General features: G+C 36.6%; 1 protein-coding gene across 2 annotated transcripts in view; it reads left to right on the top strand.

Moving 5' to 3' along the window:
- The window catches only part of Usp6nl (USP6 N-terminal like), a 124,120-nt gene that overhangs the window by 12,092 nt on the left and 87,576 nt on the right, over positions 1-24,452 (top strand). Inside the window, exon 1 of one of the 2 annotated variants that reach the window (XM_005383896.2) lies at positions 9,553-9,648. The exons of the other annotated variant lie outside the window; for it this stretch is intronic. Coding sequence (XP_005383953.1) covers positions 9,576-9,648 — 73 coding nt within the window. The 5' untranslated portion in view covers positions 9,553-9,575. Of the gene's footprint in view, positions 1-9,552; positions 9,649-24,452 lie in introns of those variants that run through there. 2 annotated transcript variants of the gene reach the window in all.

Raw genomic sequence — 24,452 nt, 5'->3', positions numbered from 1 at the left:
GCTGCCACGTGGTTTTCATAGTGGCAGCAACAGTTTACATCACAGAAGGGTCCCATTTTCTGCACACCCTTGCCAATGGTCTGTTGTTGTGTTAGCAGCCCTTCTAGTGCGGCAGCATCTCTTTGTTAGACGATGACTCACTGTTGCTCACACTTTACATTTTCTTTTGTAGCACATCCTTCTATAATAGTGTTTCCTTTGAAAATTATTATTGAAGAGTGTCATGGTTTGTGTCTGGATGTCCCCCAGAGCCTTGTGCAGTCATGGGGTGGGCTTGTAGAGTTTATGATTGATCCATGGTCCAGTGCTGCGATCATAGGTATGAGTGCTACACCTGCCTTGGGGTGGGAGCCTGCACACAATATAAAGAGGCTGCTCTTCTTGCTGCTCCTCCCTTTTGCTCTTGCTGTGTTTGCTGTCTTCCACTGCCATGAACTCTTGCCCTCTGCCATGTGCTACTCTGCCTTGGAGCCAGCCGAGTATGGACTGAAACCTCCACAGACTGTGAGCTAAATAAACCTTTCCTTTCTGAATTCTGGGTGTCAGGTATTTTGTCTCAGCAATGAGAGAAAAGTAACCAAGACAAAAAGTCACAAAATTTAACTTTAGGTGCTGCTTTTGTATCTCCAAAAATTTATTATGGAATATATATTTTATATACTAATTGGGACTTCGTGTGTCTTTTGCAATATGGGTATTTTGTAATGGTCAGAGGAGAGGTAATGGATAATTCATGGAAAAGACTGAGGTAAGGAAAGCTTTTGGAAAGCAGGGGGATGAGTGGAGATCTATGTACCAGAGATTAATTTTGCCTGGTGTACTGCTCTGTCAATGACACTGTTGGAAGTCTTCTTTCCCTAGGGGAATTAATGTGTTCAGGTGATTACAGATTTCATATTGGGTGAACTGCAAAGGTCTCTTTGAATGTTATAGGGACTTTTGGTTTATACACACATTCTGTATTTTGTATTTTGTGTTTATACACATTTTTATTGAAGTTTATAGTTACATGTTTATATGTATGCATATGTGAACATTTCATCTTAAGCTCTTTTTTATATTAAATTTATTATTCCAATGCTATAAACATAGACTTAAATGCTTTTTAATATTTTTATAGTAATGGATTTTAAAAAGAATAGTAATACTGATAGCTTTGTTTGAATTTAGTACAGGCTCAGATTGCTGTGAATACTGTTTTGAGTTTTTTTTTGGTGCTGGGAATCGAACTCAAGACCTCACCCTTGCCAGGCAGGTGCTGTGCTGCTAAGCTACATTCTCAGCCCCTGTTTTGAGTTCTTGATTTTGAAAATATGGTCTTATTTAAAATTCTTTGTTACCAAGAAATGTACTTTTCTTCAATTTTTATGTGTTTATTTGCACATGGCTTTGAAAAGTCAAAAGAAAGGTCAGTTCTACACAGAGAAATTCTGTTTAAAAATTCAAAATATATTAACCTGTAAATTGAAAGATATTCAGTTATAGTGTACTGTGTAGAACCCAATTTAATTCATGCTATTTTTCCAGTGCAGAATACATTCTCTGGCCATTCAGTGCACTTAAGTAGTTATCTCCAGTGTAATTGAATCACTAATTTTGTATTTATTTAGTTAATGTCAATTTCTCTAAATAGAATGTGAGGTTGATGACCCCTGTAATACAGTGGTGAAATGGGACGTCTTACATATTAGGTGCTTAGAAAATCTTGTATAAATGAACAAGATTTTATTTTGTTTAAAATGCACTTATGATATATAGTCAGTATATTAAAATTTTAATGTTGTGAAGATATATTGAGATACTTTTATTTCCCATATGTACAAAACTTACCTTGCACATATTTGTAACAGTTTCTACTGATCTGTAAAGTTGATGGAAAGTTTCTTCTCTGCTTTTCATAAGTGAAGTGAATTGCCCTTTGATCAAACATTTAAAGACCAATTTTCAAAGAACCACTAATTACGTTTATTCATAAGCAGTCACTGTTAACGTATTCTGAGATTATGTGAGAGAAGGGTGATTTTGTCACTTACAAACACATTCTGTGGCTCTTTCCACACCCAGTGATTTCAGGATGTTTTACTGTCATACCTTTGTTTTTGTTTTCCTTTTGTTTTAAATGAAAGAGAAACCTATTTAATGAAAGAAGATACTATGTTAGTCGATTAGCTTTTGACCATGCTAATTTTTGATAAAATGCTACACTTGGCTATAAAAATATAATTGATGGTAAAAACACCTAAACACTATTTGGACAAAAAGTACTACAGAAGAAAGTCCACAGATTCTGTGTTTCACAGTCAGCGTGGCATATTTTGTATTGTTGAGTGTGTAGGGGTTTATTTTTGAAAGTCTAGAACAAAATGATTCTATCTTGTCTCTGAAATGTAAGTGGAATGGCAAGGAGATGAAATGTATTGATTGATTTATTAACCTGAAGGGGGAGACTAGTTGGAAATGGGTTTATAATATTTGCTAATCTTTTTCTGTTTGCTGGCTATTGTCATCTTAAATATTTACAGATTGTTTTTGTCACAAGAAATGTAGTCTTTCACATTTTTTTCTTTCTCATTTATCTGCATTTTCTGAAAAAGAAAGTAACAGTAAAAAAAAAAAGTAACAGTTTAATTCTAAAATTTTTCCAGGAAAGCTAAAAAAGGTTTTCTGAAAAACAAGTTTAAAAAAATCTGAATTTTTGCCAAGAAGGAGAAGATTCTTGGGTCGTCACTCATGTGATCGAAAGAATTTGTAGGCAGAGCACGGTGCAGGTACCCTTGTCTGTGTCCTTTGCATGAAAAGAGGTTGATAGAAGTTTTGGGTTCATCCTTACAGTACTTCTGATGAAGTCTGAAGTTACTGGTTTTGACCAACACACAGTACCATTTATCTGCCATTACAGTATCATACAGAATAGTTTCCCAGCCAGAAAACCTCATGTGGCCATCTTATTCATCCCTCATTCCCTCTTCCCAAACCACTCGCAACCTCTGATTGTTTTACTGTCCCTAAAGTTTTGACTTTTGTAAGATGTCAGACAGTTGGAATCAAATAGTATGTACCCTTGTCAGAGTTGTTTCATTTAACAATATACGTTTAAGGTTCCGCCATGTCTTTTTGTGACTTGAAAGCTAGTCCATACCCGTTTTATTGCTGAATAATATATTCCATTAAGTGGCATCTTCCGTTGCTTCTACCAAAGCTTTTGGCAATTTTAAATCTTCTGAATATTCATGTGCAGGTATTTTTGTGGATAAAAGTTTTCAGCTCATATGGGTAAATAACGAAGAGACTGCTGGATCATATGGCAAGAGTATGATTAGTTTTATAAGAAATTGCCAAATTGTCTTCCAAAGTTGCTGTATCATTTTTTATTCTCATTTGCAAGAAATAAAAGTTTCTGATGTTTTATACCCTTACTAGCATTGGGTGTTACCGTAATTTGGGTTTTGGGTATTTTAATAGTCACATAGAAGCATCTAGTTGTTGTTTTAATTTGCATCTGCCAGGCATATGATATGGAATATCTTTTCATCTTATTTGCCATGCTTTTATATGCTTTTTAGTAAGGTGATACAGATTTTTAAAAGAATAAGATAATTTGCTCTTTTAAAGGAATAATAGCAGAACAGTAAATAGTGTTCAATGTAGAAAATATAGCAAAAAGAATATAGTAAATATTCCTATGTAATTCCACTATTTGGAGGAAAAATCACTGCTGACATTTTACTATTTTCTTGTGTGCCTCCCCCACCTCCATATAACCCCAACCCTTTATATGTGTGTGTGTGTGTGTGTGTGTGTGTGTGTGTGTGTAAATAGAGAAGTCATAATATTTTGTACTGTTCCAGTTTACTTATCCATAGATAGTTAGCTTTTCCTGTGTAATTTTTCTTGAACATTGATTCTTAACATTGGCCAAAGGTTAGGGTCATTTGGGGGTGCTTGTAATATTTGGGCTATGTCCAGCCCGCACCCCAGGACAATGAATTCAGAATCACTGTGGTGGGCCTCAACGTTAGTACTTTTTGAAACTCCAGGTGATTTCAGTATGCACTGATGGTTGAGAACCACTGGTCTTGAATAGAATGCTTTCAGTGGCATCTAATGTTCCATTGTATTTGCTCACTAAAATTTTGTTAACTGAACTTTTATTTTTGAATACTTAGATTATGTCTGCCAAAGTGGAGATACTTTTGATGTTTCCTATTAGCAAGTTTAAAAAGTTTTGCTGTTTAGCTGCTGATACACTAAATTATTTTTAAATAAAAACTAATGAGCTAAAAGCTGCACATGTCACTCAGGAAAAGATCATTATCCAAGAGGGACATGGTCTATGGCAGAATTTCTTAGCTCAGCACTGTTACTTTTTGGGCCAGATAGTTCTTTGTTGGGGGTAGGAGGGCTGTCCTGTGAATTGCAGGATGTTCAGCATTCTTGATTCTTACTCACTAGGTGCTAGTAGTTCCCCTGCCCCTAGATATGACAACCAGAACTGGCTCTGAACTTTTCCAGGTGTCCTGAAATTGGGTAACCCTTCCCCACGGTCTAGTATAGTGATCTGCAAACTACAATTTGTGAGCAATATTTAACACATGTTGTGTATTCTCTATGGCCAGTACAATAGCAGAGTTGCGTAGTAAAAGCAGAGACTGTATGGCCCACAAAATAGAAAACATTCCACCGAACTCTTTACAGAAAGCTAGCTTACTGACCCTAGACCTACTGCATGGTAAATGACTTGCACAGTTAAAGTTCACTGAGGTAAGTGTTCCGAAAGAGTTGGGTATATGTATGATGTTGTACGTATAAGGAGAGAGGGAACAACTGATGAATGCCTTGAGAAAACTGAGAAGACTTCTCAGGAGATGACAGAAAGTAAATCTTAAAAGTCTGAGTAGAGAAACTGGGGGGTGTTCCTAAAAGCAGAGGGCGTGGTATGTATGAAGGTGATGAGGATTGTACCCCATATTTACTTGATATAACTGAAGCAGTACTTGCTGGGAAGGAACTTCAGGAACTATGTCTGCATTAATAGATTGGGACTAAATTATAAGTGAAGGTTAAGGATTTTGGATTTATCTCTGTGCACACAGGGAGATAGAGGACAGTTACTAGTTTATGGTTTAAGAACCTTTTCCAAATGTACTCTTACATAGCTTTCTCTTGCACTTCCCTCATTCTCAGTTGGAGATGGGCTTACCGTGACTGGGCTGTGCAGTGCAGTCTTTGAGATTATGAACTTGTTGAGTCTCTTTAACTTTCCCTGTCTCCCTGCTAGCATACAGCAGTACTACTCAACGGGTGCTGTTGAATGAGTGTAAACATCACTCTCATCATCTTAAATAAACCGCTTTCCCCTCTCCATTGTGCTGGTGAATGTTTAACAAGTAACCATAGTTGCTGCAGGATGTGGAGGGGGGAATGCCCTGATTTGTACTGTTTACTAATTCCTCGGGCAGAAAAACACCTACTGTGGCCATTTCAAGCCACCAGTGGTTGAAAAACCAGCCTGCAAATTTCTCAACATTAGAAAAAAATTGGCGCTTGTACACTGGTACATGCCAGCGCTAGCATGTCACTGTGTGTACTCGTCTAACAGTTCTGTAAAATGAGGACACCTGATTCCTCGTGTTTTTAGATTGACATGTAGCTTTTCATTCTGAGTTTAAATTCTGTAGTTATAGAGGTTGATATTTTGGTATGTTTATAAATACTGCTTTGGTATGTTTATAAATACTGACTTTAGAGTGAAACTGTTACAGCACTCCTCTAAATTAGAAATAGAAGCAAATTTTCCTGACTAGATAGAATATCTGTAAAGACGTAGCAAACATAATCTTACATTGGATAATGTTGAAAGAAGCTATTAAAAATTAGGTAATTACCCCTTTTACAACTTATATTTAAACTTGTTATGGTTTGTGTCTAGATGTCCCCCAAAGCCAGTCATGGGGCAGGCTTATAGAGTTTTTGATTGATCCATGGTCCAGTGCTGGGATTGTGGGTGTGAGTGCTACACCCACTGTGGGGTGGGAGGCCTGCATACCCTATCAGGGAGGGAAAGAGGTTTGCTGTTGCTGCTCTTCCTTTTTGCGCTTGCTGCTTTTGCTGTTTTTTGCTGCCATGAACTGTTGCCCTCTGCCATGTGCCACTCTGCCTTGGAGCCAGATGAGTGTAGACCGAGACCTCCAGCAACTGTGAGCTAAATAAACCTTTCCTTCCTTAACTTTGGGCGTCAGGTATTTTGTCTCAACAGTGAGAGAAAAGTAACTAAGACACTTCTATTGATGGTCCTAGTTAATAATAAAACAGTTAAATAGAGGCATGAGAATTAGGAGGGAGCTAATTGTTCCTTAATTACTGATCATATAATTATGTGGAGAAAACAAAATAATTTGTCAATACTTCTACATGTGTGTCCTTTGTAAATTAACATTATATGTATATGTAAAGTCAGAATTTAACTTTTTTTGGGGGGGTTGAGATAGGGTCTCTCTATGTAGCATGGGCTGGCTTTGAACTCCCTATATAACCCAGACTGGCCTTGAATTTACAGTAATCCTTCTGCCTCAGACTCATGAGTGCTGGGATTACTGGTGTGTGCCACCATGCCCAGCAAAGAATTTTAACGTTTTTGTCTTGAAATAAGTTTAGACTTAGGAAAATGTTCTAAGAATAGCATAGACACTTCTCATATACTTTCAAACCCAGATTACCCACATAGTTACATTATTACATTATTAATTTTTATTGCTTTTCTTTTCTGAACAATTAGAAAGTAAATTGAAGTATTTCCCCTAAACACTTAAAGTATATATCCTAAAATTGAGAAAGTTTTGTTATACAACTATAGCACAATGATTATAGGAAACTAACACTGATAATGTATTGATTGTATTCACTTTTCACCAGTTGACCTCCAAGTTCCTGTATTTCCCTTTATTCCTTTCTCATTCCACTGTCTAATCTGGGGCCCTATGTTGCACGTAGTTATCCTGACTGTTTGTTCTCCAGTAATCTGTGACATTCCCTCAATCTCTTTGCCTTTAACGGTCCTGACATTTAGTAGTACTGTTCAAGCCACGCTTGAAGCAGGAGGATGGCAAGTTTGAGTGCGTTCTGGGCACTTAATGACTTAGGGAGACCCTGTCTCAAAAAAGGGAAGGAAGCGCAAGAAGGGCTGGCAGTGTAGCTCAGTGTGAAGGCCCAGTGTTCAGTCTGTGTGTGTGTGTGTGTGTGTGTGTGTGTGTGTGTGCACAGCTCAGTTTGTGTGTGCAGCTTAGTTGTATGTGGTAAAATGCTTTTACTAATCCACTGTATGATAGAAAAGTGAGAAGAGATTGAGAGAAACAAGAAAAAGCTATTGGTTGCTTAGTAGAAACTAAGGTTTGATAGCAGTGAAGTAGTGTGTTCAAAGTGATTGCTATGTGACTTTTCTTTCTAAAGCCAATGTTAATACCAGTGAGACAGGGATGGTACACTATAACTGAAGTTTATGGAGAGATGAATTTAGATACTCCTTCTTCATGACCAGATGTAGAGGGTAGGGTTGATTGAAGGGTTATGTCCTGCATATTCTCTCCTTTGCATGGAAAGAGAACAGAGAGCACTGGTAGAAAGCAAAGCTAACAGAAGGTTACCTTTCAGGGTGGGGGTGTAGGCCAGAGGTAGAGTCCTTACTTAGGAAGCCCAAGGCCCTGGATTCGAGCCCCACTCCCCTAATGCCCCTCAAAGAAAGTTACCCTTTAAAAAGTATTTTCCAGAAGAGAGAAGTAATTTCCAGGAGCTGGAAAAACAATAAGATAAAGACAGTAGGTATTGAACACCTATTACAAGTTCTAGAGCTGGGCGTGGTGGCACATGCCTGTAATCCCTGAACTCAGGAGGCTGAGGCAAAAGGATTTCTGAGTTGGAGGCCAGCCTGGACTACAAAGTGAGTTCAGGGCCAGCCTGGGCTACAAAGTAAGACCCTGTCTCAGAAAAGCAAAAACCAACAAGTTCTGAACTGCTTTACAAAATGGGGTGAAAGGTGAAAAGATCAGGTGTGTGATGTGTCTAGTCTTCAGTCTTCAGAGGCATTTGTTAAAGACCACAGTTTCAGCTTGAGGTTTAAAATTTGGTCTTTGACCTGTCTGAACTCTTGATTTGCAAGTATAAAGCTGTTCGTTAAAGATAGTAAGTATTTGGGCTCTTGGCCTGATTTGTCCTTCTTTTAAAAGTATTTTCTTGACATCATGGATTTGTTTGTAGCACTGATCTCTTAAATTAACACCTATATGGTGGCAGAAATAATGTACTCCTATATGGGGAGTACATTGTGAGTGGATATATATGCACATGTAGCACCTTTTCTCTGAATAGCTGAAAACTTCACCCTGAATTTTAAAACTATATTTTTATAGAGGCATCTTGGTGCCAGAGAAAGCAGAACTTTATGTCTCTCCTTGGTTGACTTGCTGTACTTCAGTTGTGCAGTTGAGAAATGGGAAAACAACAGCTAAGACTTGCCCGAAGCAAAAGAATTGTCTTTAATTTGTTCTGTGGTGCATTATGTTATGATATTTTAAAATTATGAAAATAGTAAGTGGGAATGAAAGAAAAATAGGAAAGTTGGTGAGACTCTGTAAAGGGGAATAAATTATTGATGGAGAATGACTAGTAAATGTAACATTTAACCATGTTAACCTGAGTATCACATTTCTGTAGTTAACTGTAGGTTTTCTTTGAGAGTGGTTGGTATGTGGTACATAGAACATATAACAAAGGTATTAAATGTTTATTGAGTATTTCTTATAACTCTACTATAAAAATCATATGAAAAGTAATGGCTATATTTGTTTTAAAATTTGCTGGTCTATTCCTTTGGCATTGAGGCCAGTACTTTTATAAACTCCTGAAATTTCTAGGGAGCTGTGGACTTAGCACCTGTTCATGTCTGAGATATCAAGGGGGGTATGCAAGGAGGAGGACAGGAATTTATAGGTTGTTTTTGAGGCACCATATCTTTATGCAAATTTGAAAGCTTGGAGTTAGCAAGATAGTTTTATTTTTACCCACATTTTCTGTTTCAGATATGAGGTTTTTGAGAAATTGGATAAAAGTATTAAGGCTTTTGACAGTGCAGGGTATTTTGGTTTCCATTTAAAAATTTGCATGTAGCATCTGTGATCCCCTATATGAGAATTTATAGCATAGCACTTCATTTTTTTTCTGTTCTGTTGTAGCTTTTGTGAGACAGTATTTCTACTGTGCTCAGTAATTTACAGATTACTCATGTTTTGTTTTATTAACAGTTAATGTTTTGTAAAGTAATATATTTGGACTTTGAGGATGAGGTTTTTAAATGTGCTGAAATCACTTTGAATCCGTCATTTCAGGAAGATAGAGCCTATCGTTTTGCTGCTTCTTAACTGCTTCTGAGCCTTCATGGATAGCTAAGCAAAGCATTTATTTCTCTGAAGTTGAACTGTGTTCTTGCTTGAGCTTTTAGAAAGCTGAAATGCAATAAACCTTGATGATGAAACCTGTTGGATTTCTGGTGGAAGCAGCTGGAGTCTTCGGCTTGTTAACTAGCAATGATTCAAGTCTTGCAGATTGTAAAGGAGCTGGTGACACCGTCAAGGCAAAAAGCAGCCACAGCGAAGGAAGGTAGGCACGTCAGGGAACGAGCAATCGGAGCACTTGAAGACACTAGAGATTCTGATAATTACTGACCTAAAGAACAGCTATAAAGGAATTTTGAGTTTTCCCATATGCTTTTGCACTTCTGATTTATTATGGTATCTGAAAAGAAGCAGGTAATAGCATAGTTACTATCATGTTCATTATTCCTGTTTTTAAACCAAAAATTAGAAGCATATTATTAAAAGGTACAGAGAGTAAGGGGACGTTGTGGCATTGCTGCTTTAACAGCATTTTTTATGTTGTAAACATCTTGTTGCTTTATGTATTTTGGTGGTAGTGGAGTAATTTCTAGAATGCCCTTTCAGTTTTAAAATACAAACAATCGTGGCAGAAATAAGGGAAGAAACAGGGCAGAAAAAGTAAATGCTCATTATTTGTGTGTCTAACTGATAATAGTAATAAAAATAAGAAATTTATCCAATGAGTACTAGACTTTTTTTCCCTTTTAATTATTTTCTTTTGCTTATGGTTGTCTGCCTAATCAATGCTGCTTGTGTTAAAACAGTTCTGTATTGGTGGCATGTGTTTAGGATATGTTAAAATACATTTTAAAAATTTTAAAAATTATATGTCTAATGTACTGATTGCAAAATGAACTAATGTAGATATGCCTTTGAAGGAATGCTGCATATTTTGCTTTTTAAACATTTGAAATGTTAAATCTCTAACATGATAATTGGGAATCGCTGTTGAAGAAACACAGGCCATCAACTGAAGTGATAATATTGGCAATTTCACTGATTTAATCTGTGGTGTATCAGTCTGTTGATAAATTTATGTATCAACATTTTTATATGTAAACATATAAACCTTCATATGTAAACATTCTGCATTAAAGCAGTCTGTCTTTATAAAATACGAATACTAGAAGTATACCTTAGATGATATAAAATGTAGTTTAAGTTTTTAACATGACTTGGTCAGTAAAACTGAAGCTTATAAAAGTCCTTACATTATATATAAAGTAATTTAGGATGATGGTTTGAAATAATTGTGATATACAGTGGAGTCAATCATAAATAGAATATTAGAACTGAAAGAAACCTCACAAACCTTGCTTATTCTTTTCATTTGTGAAGAACATGGTATTTAAATGATTGAACAAAAATACATCTCAAAAAGCAGAGAAACTATCATTGTTTACCTTTGAAAATTTGATTATTCTGGATGCTTTGCACTTATTTACTTCCTGTTTTCTACTTTATTTTTCCTCCTTTTTTTTTTCTGAAGCAGACTACATTCTGCTTCCTGATTTGGAATAGTACAATTGTAATAGACATTTTAAAATTGCTTGTTACTTTTATTATTTCAGGAGAATAGAAATTACTTACTCTATCCCAAACTCTCTGAAAATGTCAGATTTGGACAGTTTGACCTTTAAGGAGTCTGAATATTTTTATGGTAATATTTCTTTTAGTACTTATACTTTCAGTCACAATCAGGTTATTTGGAATTTGCTCAGGGAAAAGAATAATATTTTTTTTGTCTTAAAGTGTGTCAGTGTCCCTGAGTGTATGTATCTCATGTGATAGGAAACACTATATGATTGTGGGAAAAACACTACCGGAGTAAGGTGTATATTAAAGTAGTAGAATAGCTTCTTTTCTCAGATATTTTTTCTAAGTTTTTTGGAGTTTTCTATGTCTGGAAAACAGAAGTCTGTGCAAAATATTTTTTCTTAAAAATGTTTCTTTCAAACCTGTTTTCATAGTATTCTTAATTGTTTAGTTAACATATTTACATTTTATCCTTTTGCAAAATATTCTTATATTTTACCACTTAATAATAACTATACCCTTATAAAAGGAAGAGCAAATATAAAATATTGATCTATAATAAGAGAGTTTTAAACTCAGTTCTTTAACAGTATGGATTTGGATGGATGTAGAGAGAACATAGCATTTTCAAATACTGTATTAATATTAGTATATATTGTGGTGGGAACCTATGGAACATATGCTGCAGTGAATTGTTTGTTATCACTGAAAGCTCCAAAAGTTCACCATCATTTTGATTTGTGAAGGAGAAAAATTGATTTGTGAAGGAGAAATTATCCTCAAATATCAAACTTGGGAATGAAGTAATTATCATAAATGGTTTGAGTTGTTCATATGAAAAACCATATTGGCAAGTTTTGGAGGAGGCAGAAGTGAATCATCAGATTTCTCATGCATGGATGATGAAGGTGATCCATTATGGTAAAATGCATGGTGTGTTGTGTATGATGATGATGATGAAGATGACTTTGCCTCATGTTTACTTGGATACAAATATTTTGAAAACAGTACATGTTTCTCTAGCCTGTTAGAAGTATGCTAAGTGTGATTGGATCTTATGATTTCAGGTTCTTTACTTTATATTTTTGATAAGTGGGGAAACCCAGATTTACTAAAATTATTCCTAGATAAGAGTTGATTTTGAATGCGGCTCTGAAGGTCTCTCCTGTTGGTAGAACATGTGAACTTTGGTGTCTGTCCTGACTTTTTCATTCCTACTTTTATTCCTTTAAATTATTATAATAAGCTTCTCTTTCATTTTATCTAATAAATGTGTGTTGGACATGTAGCATGTCTTGGATGCAAGGGTTCAGAGGAGTGTCTTTAAGGATCTCAGATGCAAGTGCTTGGAGACAGAAGTCCGTAGTTAGAATAATGTAGTAGCTGTTTTATTAGGCAGGGTGTTCTGGGGATCTCAAGGGGCATAGCTCTTAAGTGACCTTAGTTTAATAATGAGGGGCATGAAGGAATCAAGCACTTTAATGAGCAGTGCTTTCAGTTGAGCTGAATCTGAAAGAATGCATACAGTTTAGCAGGCACAGGAAAAGAAAGGGGAGCGGGATGAGAATAAGAATGGAGGGGGAGGGCGAAGAGGAGGGGATAGAGGATGATGACGATGATCGGCATCCCAAGCAAAACTAGCATCATATGTTTATTTTATTGTATTTTATTTTATTTTGGTACTTGGAATTGAACTCAGGACCTTGCTCTTGCCAGGGAGGTGCTTGTGCCGCTGAGCTATATCCCCGGCCCTATATGTTTAAAGTCTTAGAGTTAAAGAGGACAGCATGGATTGGAAAAGTTGTTAAGGATGGCAAGAAAGTATGTGAAAGGTGGGGAGAAATAGTGCTGAAGGAGAATTCAGGTGCACACACATGAGGAGACTGTGTAAAGAAGTTTAGAAATACTCCTAAGACGAAAGTAGGGAGAGTTAGAACAAGCATGGTCATTTGACCCAGTGCCCGATCCTTCCATTGCTGCCTGAAATACTTTCTGAAGCACTTTGCCATAAAACCTGGAATTTGCATGTAACCTGTAGTTCTAGTTGTAACTATAGATACCTCTCTGTACTCTCTGGCAGCTACTTTAGAATGCTTGCTGTTCCCAGGCTTGCTGCCCCATCTGTGTGGTAATTTTCTTTTCCCTTCTCTGCCAGTTAGGATTATTTATCAGATCAAACTTCAGGGCTCCAATACCACCCCACCAAAAAGCTTATTGCCTGATTTTTGGTTCTGGACAAAATTATTTCTGTTGTTGTATATATATGATGAGTATACTTACTAAATTGATCAATAAATGTGAAATACGTGCTAAATACATTGTTTTGCTTACTGTGCATTTTTGCTTTTATTTTGTTTTTTAGCTATGCCTTAGATAGTTAAGGTTGTCATAACAGGATCTGAGATAAGTGAAATCTTATAGCTAATGATGGGAACAGAAAGATAGAAAATGACCCCTTTGACAATTTTCTAATAGCCAGGTAGAGAATAAGTTTCAGTCTGTTTAAAATGTATTCCTATTTTGGTTTATATGTTTACTATTTAAACTTAGAAATTGAAGTCAGATTAGATGTTAATCTAATATACTTTATGTAGGTATTGGTTTTTGTTCTTTATGATTTATAAAGAATTTTTTGTTCTTAGTCAAACAAGATACTGTGATAAAAATTATTTAATGGAATTTGAGAAATGGCTGGATGTGGCAGACACTAGTCATTGTTCATGCAACATAGTTCTCTTAAATCTTTACTAATAACAAAACTTGAATTTTATTTGGAGTGATCTTGTGCTCAATTAAAAAACATACCAACAAAGTACACTTGAAATGTCGGCAAATGCTCCCTGGGCACTTTTGGGAAAGTGTGGTCTGCTGAGTTGTTCTTTACCTTTTCTTCCTTGTTAAAGCCTTCTTTACCTTGATGTGCATGCAGCCCCTGGAGGAGAGTAGCACTAGTGTGACTATGATAACACAAGCAACACAGTGGAGGGAAAATACAGGAAATCCGGTCTTTTGTGACACGAGTACCACTAAGGAACATGTTGTACAAACCCTGACCTCTTCTAGACTTTTGGGTTGTTTGCAGTCAAAGCAATCCTCAGTAGTATGGTAAGAAAAAACTCGAAATAAAAGTGTCATTTAAATATAAAGTCTTTTCTTGTACAACATAAACATAGTTACAAAGTACTTTGTTCCATTCTGTAATTGGGCAGCTTTTTAGATTTCCTTCAATACTGGGTGGTTAACCACGGAGATACATCCCCAGGCCTTTTTAAATTTTGAGACAAGTCTTGCCAAATTGCTCAGTGTGGCCTTGAATTTGGCATTCCTTCTGAGGAGCTGGGATTACAGTCGAGTGCTGCCATACCTGACTGGGCAGTTTTAATGAGAAATAGCATATACCCTAAGGTGATACACAAGTAGAAAGGACCATTATAATGGTGTGGTGTGGATATTGATTATTTGGGAGGCAGAGGACTTCTTACCTGCTGTTACTATAATGTGTTTCTATATCATGGTATTTCCATCTGTTATATGATTAGTTGTTCTCTAATCTCATAGGGCACTCACAGACATACTCTGTTTTTTAAAGTTATGTTTGCTTTTTTTATAGTAACCTCTTGGGTTACAATGTCAATTTGCAATGCTCTTCAGAGTTGACATTTTCATGTACACATTCACACAATGATAGTTTTTTTATAGCCTTAGGAAGTTACATATCTGGCTTAATTGTGAATAGCTTTTGGAGACTCACATTTCCCTGTGAAGTTGATGCACAGTTACCGGAGTGGTTTGAGGAGGAGGAAAGGCAGCACAGAGGAGGGTGGTTAAGAGTGTGGACTCTAATCAGTAAAAGGGGGGCACCATCCTGGATGGGTTCACCTGTTGGCTGTGACCTTTGGCAAATCGTGTACCTTCCCTACACATCTTGCTTCACCAGAGTGTCGTGTGGACCGAATGGGCTTATACAGCATAAAGGACTCATGTAGTACTTTCCACACTGTAAGGACCACGTCTGAGTTCTATTAATATTTTTGTTGTGTTTGTTATTGTTGCCGCTGTTGTTGATGTTGCATTCTTAAATCTCATACTGGTCTCGTAGATGGCTAATAAATATGTGTTTATGTCTAGAAGAAAATACAGGCCTGTGTTGATAATGATCCAATTCAATATAGTGATATTATTCTTTATAACAGCATTAGTTTATTTGTACTTGGAAAACTTTAAGCAGTACATTTGTTCTTTAAATTTAAAATTAATATTTGGATTCAAAATTATGTGTGTATTTTAGATGAAGTTAACTGATAAAATGTTACCAAGACTTCATTTTAGGAAAGTACATTTAGTACAGATCATAGTCAGTAATGTATTTTAAAAGTATTTCCAAGAAGAATGAGCCCATTTTATTCAGTGTATTGGCCCAGTGTATCATTGTCTTAACTACAGTAGAAAGTTGGGGGAAGGCAGTAAGTTTATTATCAGTCATTACCTGAAACTCTAAATTATTTAAAAGGTTTTGTTTGAATTGTTTAATGAAGACATGTCTAGTCCATGGCTGTGAGTAATACAGCCCTACAGATCATAGACGTTCAGCACCCTTCTGTGATTTTTTAGTGATGTTTTTGATGACTGAGCTGTGCAGTGCTGGAGGCTGAGCAGGCACCAGTGGAAAACACTGTGTAGGGACCGTGCAGGGGTGACTGCCTCCTTCACCCACACCAGTGGCTAGCATAGAAACCTGTGTGTATCAGCCGATATGTGTGCTTATGCAGCTTGGCAACCAAAATGCAGCTGAATACCAGTAATAATATTTCAGCCTAGTGACACATGTGCCGATGAGTTTATTGTTACTAAGCAGATATCTTAAGTTTTCTTACATCAGTTATTAATCTTGGGTTTGTTGTCCTATTTCATCAGATAATGAGTTAAAATATAAAAGGGAAGTTTTGCTACTAAGTACATTAACCTCTCTAAAGAAATTCAGTTTCTTGGTCTCTGACTAGACGTATCTTGAATGCTCAGTAGCCGCATCACGTAAAGTTGTATTGGGTGGCATTTGATAGATTGCGTAGCCATGCTACATCTATTTAGATCTTGAGTCTACTGCTTACAACGTCCCGGGCCCTTCGGCAGTTACTTAGTCTCTCTTTTCTTCAGGTTTCTAATATATAAACTGGATTAATAGAGGAGATAGAAATTCTTACGCGGTTAATTGTGGACTAAATGAGTGAACATTTGTAAGTGCTTAGAACAGAACCTAGCACACGGTTGATATACATTTATTAATAAACAAATGTACATAGTGTTCAGATTTATTGTACTTTATAATTTATTGTCTATGATAATCATTTTGTTCTTGTATTTTTTGTTGCCCTTTTGAGGAAAAAATTTGCATGTGTACTAACCTGCATAAATGGCTTTTTTATTTTTACATTTTGCCACAATTTAGAATGCTGTTTTCTGTCATACATCTCATAATAGTTTAAAAGTGGTTGTGAGTGCTCACTGCTTTCAGGGTCTGTACAGTTTGCTTTGTCAGACCTTAGGAACTCTAGTCTGTGACTGACTGCCCGCTCTTTTCTCACTACCATTCACTTCTAGCCCATTGCTGCACTGACCAGTTAGTAACTGCCTTTGTTAGAAATATTTAGTGGTGATTGGTTCATATCCTCAGATGTTAGGTGAGCGCCTCTGCAATCTGTAGAATTATTTGTGCATACCCTAAATGTTCAGCATATGTTGGTAGAAGAACCTTCAAGTTTTGAAATACAGTCAGATTTCTATTAATATCAAAACAGTCAGATTTCTATTAATATCAATACATTTGTTCAAGTAATCTCTGAAGTAATGGGAGTCCAAAACTTATTCTACCATCTGTGATGTCCGTCCAGAGATGTGCTCTTTCTCAAAATCCTCTACCGTCCGTATGTGGCTCAGTGGTGAGGGGGCTGGTAGGAATAGTTCTGGCCACGACTGTTCACTGCCCTGCCACGTGGTGACGTGAAAATCACCGTTATAAATACTTTTTGAATCACACAGTAACACGCAGCTAAGAGGCTGATTTCTTAACAATCAGCTAAGAGGCTGATTTCCTCTTAGTTTCCCACTTCTTTAAATGATCTTGGTTCTTGGTCTGCTGTATGTTGCTTCTATGTTCTTCCTGATACTCAAATGCTGACCACATGAATGTAATAAAACAGTCAATATTAAAAAGAAAAAAAGACACTTCCAGTAATTATATTTTTTGTGTTCCTATAAGGTTAGTTTTCACTTTAAATAGGTTAGAATATCCATATGAGGGGAAAAGCGTAAAATTTTACCTTCTATAGAATGTGTGTTTGTGGTATAGTAAGATTGTACAGAATACCCATTTATTGATGTAAATAGCTATAGTAATATTAGTATCAAATTCACAATTTATTGATGTGTAGTGTCACAAATACATGTTGTGCGTGTTACTTTGTACTATGTTGATGAAGAAAAGAGTGGATGTTGTAAACAGTATTATGAATCACATTTATATATGGTCTTCCCAGTGAGATTAAAGACATATCATCTGAGATACTGATTCCGCATCTTGTGCTTCTGCAGGTTTTATGCAGGTGGCAGAAGGGCATAGCGGGTAGCTCTTGGAAATGATTTTAAATGGCTTTCTGAGTATATCCCCACTTATTACCCAATAGTATAACTACTTATAGTTGTATTTTAAAGTGCTCTGTCCCTTATAAACTATGAACTTCCTAAGGGCATGCACTGCAATTCATTTATTATTTCAGAGTTAATTCTGAAGAGTGCAGTCATCCATGAGCTTGCTTGATGTTTGTTTTTCCATAGTCTATCATCAAAGCATTGAGTGCTCATATGAATAGTAGATAATTGATAAATTGAATCAGTTGTCTAATTACTGAGAAGATTCAGTTCTTTATATTATTTTATTACTGAAACAGACTGCCCAGTAGACATTATGAACGTTCTCCAGAGAGCAATTAGGTTTGCATGAGTTATTTTACTTAGATTACTTCTTGGAATTAAATGTTTGTTGGTACCACTATCCTATTAGAATTTAAATGCCATTTAAATGTGCCAAAGTATCTTCATTCAAGTAACTTCTTACCCTTTAAAAATAGGCTGCGTGAGTACAGCTTCTGTCCTGTCTGGCAGACCCCAGGTGCAGTGATTAATAAAGGTCAGTATGCTGCCTAGTTAGAGAGCCTCTAGTGACGGGTACCTGAACGTCTGCTAGTTTCATCGCTGCAGTCATGGGGACCGCTAACAAAACTAGATGCTGTGCTTTGAAAATCTGACTTAGGCTAATGTAAATGTTACTTAAGAATGTTTGAATATTCCTTTAAGTTTTAAATAATTGTGAGCAGGCCCTTGTCTTTTGTAAAGTGAACAATCCAAAATGCCAGTTTGGAATGAAATGAAACAAATGAAACAAATGAAACACTACTTTGGAATGGCTGTTCCTGGTAATCGTGGCTTCCTGCAGCTGAATTCTCAGTGGTTGGGAGTTGTCTATGTGCAGAACTGGTGCAGGAAACAGTGTTTTTCTTACGCATTCTGATTACCCTGTGAAGCCTTGATTTGGAAATGCAGAGTTTGAGCTGAAAAGAAGAAAAATCTACCCAGACTCTGCTGGCAGAAAGCTAAAAAGCAGAGGGTGGGTATATTAATTATGGAGCTTTGAAAGCAGCACCAAAACATTAGATTAAAAATAACTTTTTATTTTGAAATAACTATAGGTTGATGAGAAGTTCCATAGTATAATACAGGGAGGTCCTACATACCTTTTATACATTTCCCCACAGTGGCAACATTTTTATATAACTTCAGATATCAAAACCAGAATACTGACATTAGTGTCCACAAACATTTTTCAGATTTCATGTTTGTGTGTGTGTGTACTTTTGTGCTGTTTTATGATATGTAGATTTGTGTAACCACCAAGATCAAAGTTACAGAACCATCCATCCCCACTGTCTTGGTTACTTTTTTCTCGTTGCTGGGACAAAAATGCCTGACACCCAAAATTAAGGAAGGAAAGGTTTATTTCGCTTACAGTTTGTGGAGCTTTCAGTCCATACTTGGCAAGTTACCGGGCAGAGTGGCACATGGCAGAGGGCTACAGCTCAGGGCGGCAGAACACAGCAAAAGCAACAAGCACAAAAGCGAGAGGAATGGCCCCAAGCAGCCTCTTCCTCTCCCTTACATATGCAAACTATCCACCCCACAGCGGGTGCAGCTCTCACACCCATAATCAATCAGACTCTAAAAGGCTGCCCCATGACCGCATGAGGCTTTGGGGGGACACCCAGACACAAACCATAACAGCCGCAGATAGCCTCGTGCTCTCTCTCTGTAGTCACACCAGTTCCCCTCACCCTCCCTCCATTTTCTAATCCGTACATACAATCTCTGATATGTTCTCCATCTGTATAATCTTATCATTTTGAGACTCTTATATAAATAGAATCATATGTTACCTTTGGGGATTGGCTTTGTTTACTCAGTACCTATAACAAGTTGTTTCATATTTCAGTAGTATTTCTCTTTATCCATTCATCTGTTGATGGACATATAGGCTCCTGCCAAGATTTACCTATTATGAATTGTATGCTATAAAATATGAGTGTGCATGTATCACTGTGATATGATTCTTTAATTCTTTTGGGACAATACCTAGAAGAAAATGTGATATTTACACACAGTGGAGTACTACTTTGTTGTAAAGAAAGATAACCTTGAGTCATTTTTAGGAAAACGGATGCAGCTTGAGACCATGCTGTTAAGTGAAGTAAATCAGACATGCAAGCTTCAATATCATGTTTTCTCTTACAGAAGTAGAGAGATCTTTTGCAGATGGGGAGAGGACCGAGAGATGGAGGGAGCGGGAAGGAGAGAACCAAAAGGGGATTTAAAAGAAAGAATTCAGATTTGTTACGTACATGTACCAATTCCAAGGATAGATAGTTGTATTATTTCAAGTTTTTGACTATTGTGAATAGAGGTGTTAATTAACATTCATATCTAGAGTTTTGTGAGGACATACATTTTAATTTCTATGGAATAAATAATCAGGAATGTGATTGGTGATCATAACATAAATAGGTTTTAAAGAAACTGCCAAAAGACCAACACTATTATTTTTCCAAAACTTATTTACTAATGTGTAGTAAAATGGAGACACTGAAATTACAGTCAATTCACATGATTGTGCTGTACAGAGTTCTATGCTTATAGATCGAGACAAATAAGTTACAGAAGTACAGATGGCTCATAAGCCATGAAAGGGTGTTGGCTATCATTAGAATTAGATTTGGATGCCAGCAATTTAAACCTGGCCAGTGGCTGAAAGAGTTCAGGTAGGCGGCTCAGCAGGGCAGTTACGGTGGCCAGGTAGTGCCTCGACTGAGCGCGCTCTTTTCACTTGCTGGCGGTGCCTGCTCATTCTTCGTCTTCACACCCCTAAGATAGCTGCTGCACCTGCACCCTTAGGTGCGAGAGTCAGACCAGAAGGAAAAGGAGAAGGGGAAGTCCAGAATGGGTGTCACCTGTGCAAGGAAAGTATATAAAAACTAATGAAGTATCATTTGCCTAAAGCCTGGCTAAAAATTGGAGTAATATGCAGTGTGATGAAAGAGGTGCTCATACATTGTTGGTAAGAGAACAAATGGCTAAATTTTTTTTGGTGAGCAGTTTATTTTTTATCATAATTAAAAATGATGTTCCATCTATTCCATCAGTTCTAGCCCGTGACTCAGAATTGTACTGAACACTATTCCTTTTTGTGAAATAGGAAGATAAACAGTATGCAGGAAGGTCTTCACTGTAGCATTGTTCACACAGTGTCAAGTCACTTGAAACTGTCAGTAAAAGAAAGGTTAATGTGTCATACTATATTCATACAGTGAGTATAATGCAGCTGTTGAAAGAATACGCCTGATTCATCTGAACAGACCTGGAAAAATAACTATGAAATATATATTTGAGAAATAGAAAAAAAACTGCACAATAGTGTGCATAGTATGGTTCTACTGCCTGCCCTCATCCATGTGTTTACGTGTGTTCTTGTGTCTAGATGTATGTGTGTATGGTATGGTATGTTTTAGGGTATGCAGAAGAGAAAGAAGTTCTGGAAGCACACCAAAAACAGCATTGGGGGTGAATTTTGAAGAAGTGTGTAGGGGAGGAGATTTCACTCTTGTTACATTTTTGTGTTGCTTGAACATTTTACAAGCATGTATTAACTATTCAATTAGGAAATGAAGTATTCTACACTGTGGATTGTTTTGGGATGTTCAGAGCACACTTAAAAGTTTAACTGTTATGGATGAAACTAGTAAAATTTCCTATTGCCATCTATGACATAAAATTGGTAAATACTTTTTCCTAGTAACTCAGTGTAATGAGATACTCAGGTCTGTTTTGTGTTTAGTCAAAATAGATTTAAGTTAGATGTATTTTGACTCTTCGTTACAATTTTTAAAAACTTTGTTAACTTTTGGCAGACACTTGCTTCTTGTACATTATTGGTATATCTGGCCTTAATAGTTATTTCCTATTTCTGATTTTCTGCTTTAAGTCTTTTTGAGAATGAAGCACCATCAACCTGCTTTTAATTGTGTCTAAAAGTTGTTCTGGATAAAAACAGGATGAATTAGTTTTGAGGGAAGGCTTTGAGCGGCCTTTGTGTGGATACAGTAATGAGCTATAGTTTATTGCTCTTTGAATACTCATGGTTTTACTGTTTAAAGGCATGTTTTCTTTGTTTAGCTTTGAATCTTAGCTGTGTTTTAGTTATTTGAAATGGCCTGATAAGTGAGATGTTGCTTAACCTAGGAATCTTAAAAAAAAAAAAGGAAGATAACCCAGCAGTGTTCCTTTCTCTTTTAGAGTTTGGTGCTGAGGAAAGGAGAGAGAGTTTTAGGGCAGTATTATATAAGAAAGGAAAACCCCCAAGGCTTTAAATATTTGCATTTTCTTTCTGTTCCTTAATGGTAAGATAATTCTTGCCTTTGTTGACAAGGTGGCGATGAAGCCCATGTAATGTCACGTTTGGAGCTTACGAGTTAGACTAAAATTTGATTTTAAAGTTACTGTTTTACTGTACCACAAAACTGGCCAGGTAGGTTATATACTTTTTATGGTATCTTGTGAAATTCTAATTCTCTTGCTTCAAACTGAAAATTTACTTGGGTGAGTAAATATTACCTTTAATTTAAATATCAAAGACATTTACACATTCATTTATAATCTTCAGAAATTGCCTAAGAAACTAGTTTGTATATTGCGTATACTGTACACATAGTACACATACATAGCTATATGCGTTATTTCCCCTCCTCCATCGGTTTTCGTAGAAGGAGTTACCTTTATTATTTGGACTTTTATCTCAGAGAATTTGGGAGCCTTTTATTTTGAAAACTGTACTGTTACGATTGTAAGACTATATAACCAAACTTACCTGCTTGTATTGCTTTTCTAGATTTTGTTTCCAAAGTAACTTTTTTAAAAAAATCATTTTAACAGTTGATCTAGGTAATTAGAAAACATATACTAATATTAAGCAAAATAAGTTATGCTTAGTTTAGATATTATATTTTGAATTTGGATGTTGACCAGAGACTTCAGAAAAAAGTCCTTATGTTTGCTTCACGAGTGTGGCATAGGACATCTTTAGATGTTTGAGTTCCTTAGATATTTATGTATAACTTTAGTATGATACGACTTTCAGTTTGATTAGGATTAAGTGATATAGTTAATACCAGGTTAATGAGATAAACAGACTATCTGTAGAGGCATGGAGTTGTTTGAGGTAGAAGTAGAGTGTGGTTTGACTATGAGATCTATGGATGAGGAGTAGTAAGGTGTATATTTGGAATTTAGCAGCCACAGACTGGGACAGGACTGTTATCAGAGTCTCCTGGCTATGCCAAAATTGTTATCTGTTAGCTCCCTCCTTTTAGAAGCTACTTTTGTGGCCTGCCAACTCAGTGTTACTGGGTTCTGAGTTGCTTGCCTTTCCTTGTGGAGTTAGGTTCCATATTCTTCTTGTCTTGAGCAAAGAGTTAATGAAATGAGCAAAAAGCAGTGGCAAAGTTTATTTGAAAAAATAAAAGTGAAGACTGAGGGAGAAACTGGCTCTGCAGAGTGAGTAAAAGAAAAAAAAAAGAGAACACCCTGCAGAAACCAGGGTGGGCTATCTTAAGGAAAGCCACAGTAGCAACCTCTTCTTAGCATCTCTGTCCTTTTATGCTGTCCGGATCTCAAACATACCTGGGAGAGCTTCCACATATGGGACCTAAGAGATGGTACTGGGATCCCACACCTCAGGCTAGTGTCAGGTCTAGGCCATCCTATTGAAAACCTGTTCAGGTTCTCCGAGTAGTCCACTTGCAGGGCTTTGGGAACTGCCGTATGCATGTGTTCTGGGATATTGTAATTAACAACTCATGCCTGTTTCCCTAGCCGGCTTTGCCATGCCCTCATCACCCATGTCAAGACCACTGCGTGTTTTTTGCACGCTGGTGCATATCGTATAGATGTCTAGATACAAATAGCTAGAAAACTGCAAAATAGAAGTTCAGCTTTCAGAGAGTACCTTTACATTTTTGTGAATTACCATTCTTGTTTATTAGCTCTTCAAAAACTAGTTCTGTTCCATCTCTTCTTTTTCTGGGACTCTGCTCATATCTGTGTTAGACTTTTTCTTTGTGTTGTAAATGTCTCTTCTTTTATGTATTTTCCATCACTTTCTTCTTTCAGTCCATATGTTTTCTGGTTTGTCTAGTAGATTGCTAACCCTCTCTTCAAGGTGTATGTAATCTGCTGTTAAGCCTAACTGTTGAGTTTTTAATTTCAGTGATTGTATTTTTCAGTTCTAGGATTTTTATCTAATTCTTTAAAAAATGTATCTTATCTTGTGAGTGTGTGTTTCCCCTCCCTCCCTGAGTTGTTTCATCCAATGGAATGGCAGGTAGTACATGTGAAAAATTTGTGGAGGTTTTGGGTAAGCTTTTAGCTTCTGTAGGCAGTAGAACAACTTCGTCCAATCCTGTTTGAGCTATTGCGAGCCTGAATGTCTTTATTTATAAGGCCTCATTTATCTTAGGTCTCCATTAATCCTAGGGTATAGTCATTGGAACTATAACTGGAAATCTGAGGTGCCTCGCAGGTTTGTGTCTTCTTGGCGGATCCAGAACTCTGAATTTTTATCTTCTCAGTACTATGAAACTGCTAAGAACTGTGTTTAGCTTTTTAACTTTCTGTTACTACTCTGTGCCTGCCTTCACTTACTCTGCTCTCCTTCTCAAGTTGTGATATACATTCACTTGAGTAATAGTCCTGTGATGTTATCTGTTTCTCATACGCTTGCACAGGTGACGTCCCTCTAATGCACATGTAAGAAAATGTGAAAATTCAAGTTAATGAGAGGAATGTTGTTATAAAGACTTGAATTCAAGTGTTATTGTCAATTCTTTTATGACTTAC

The sequence above is a fragment of the Chinchilla lanigera genome, unplaced genomic scaffold (assembly GCF_000276665.1).
Source record: "Chinchilla lanigera isolate Chin_1 unplaced genomic scaffold, ChiLan1.0 scaffold00020, whole genome shotgun sequence".
NCBI lineage: Eukaryota > Metazoa > Chordata > Mammalia > Rodentia > Chinchillidae > Chinchilla > Chinchilla lanigera.
Note: the sequence above shows the minus strand (reverse complement) of the source record. Positions and strands in the feature narration are given on the sequence as shown.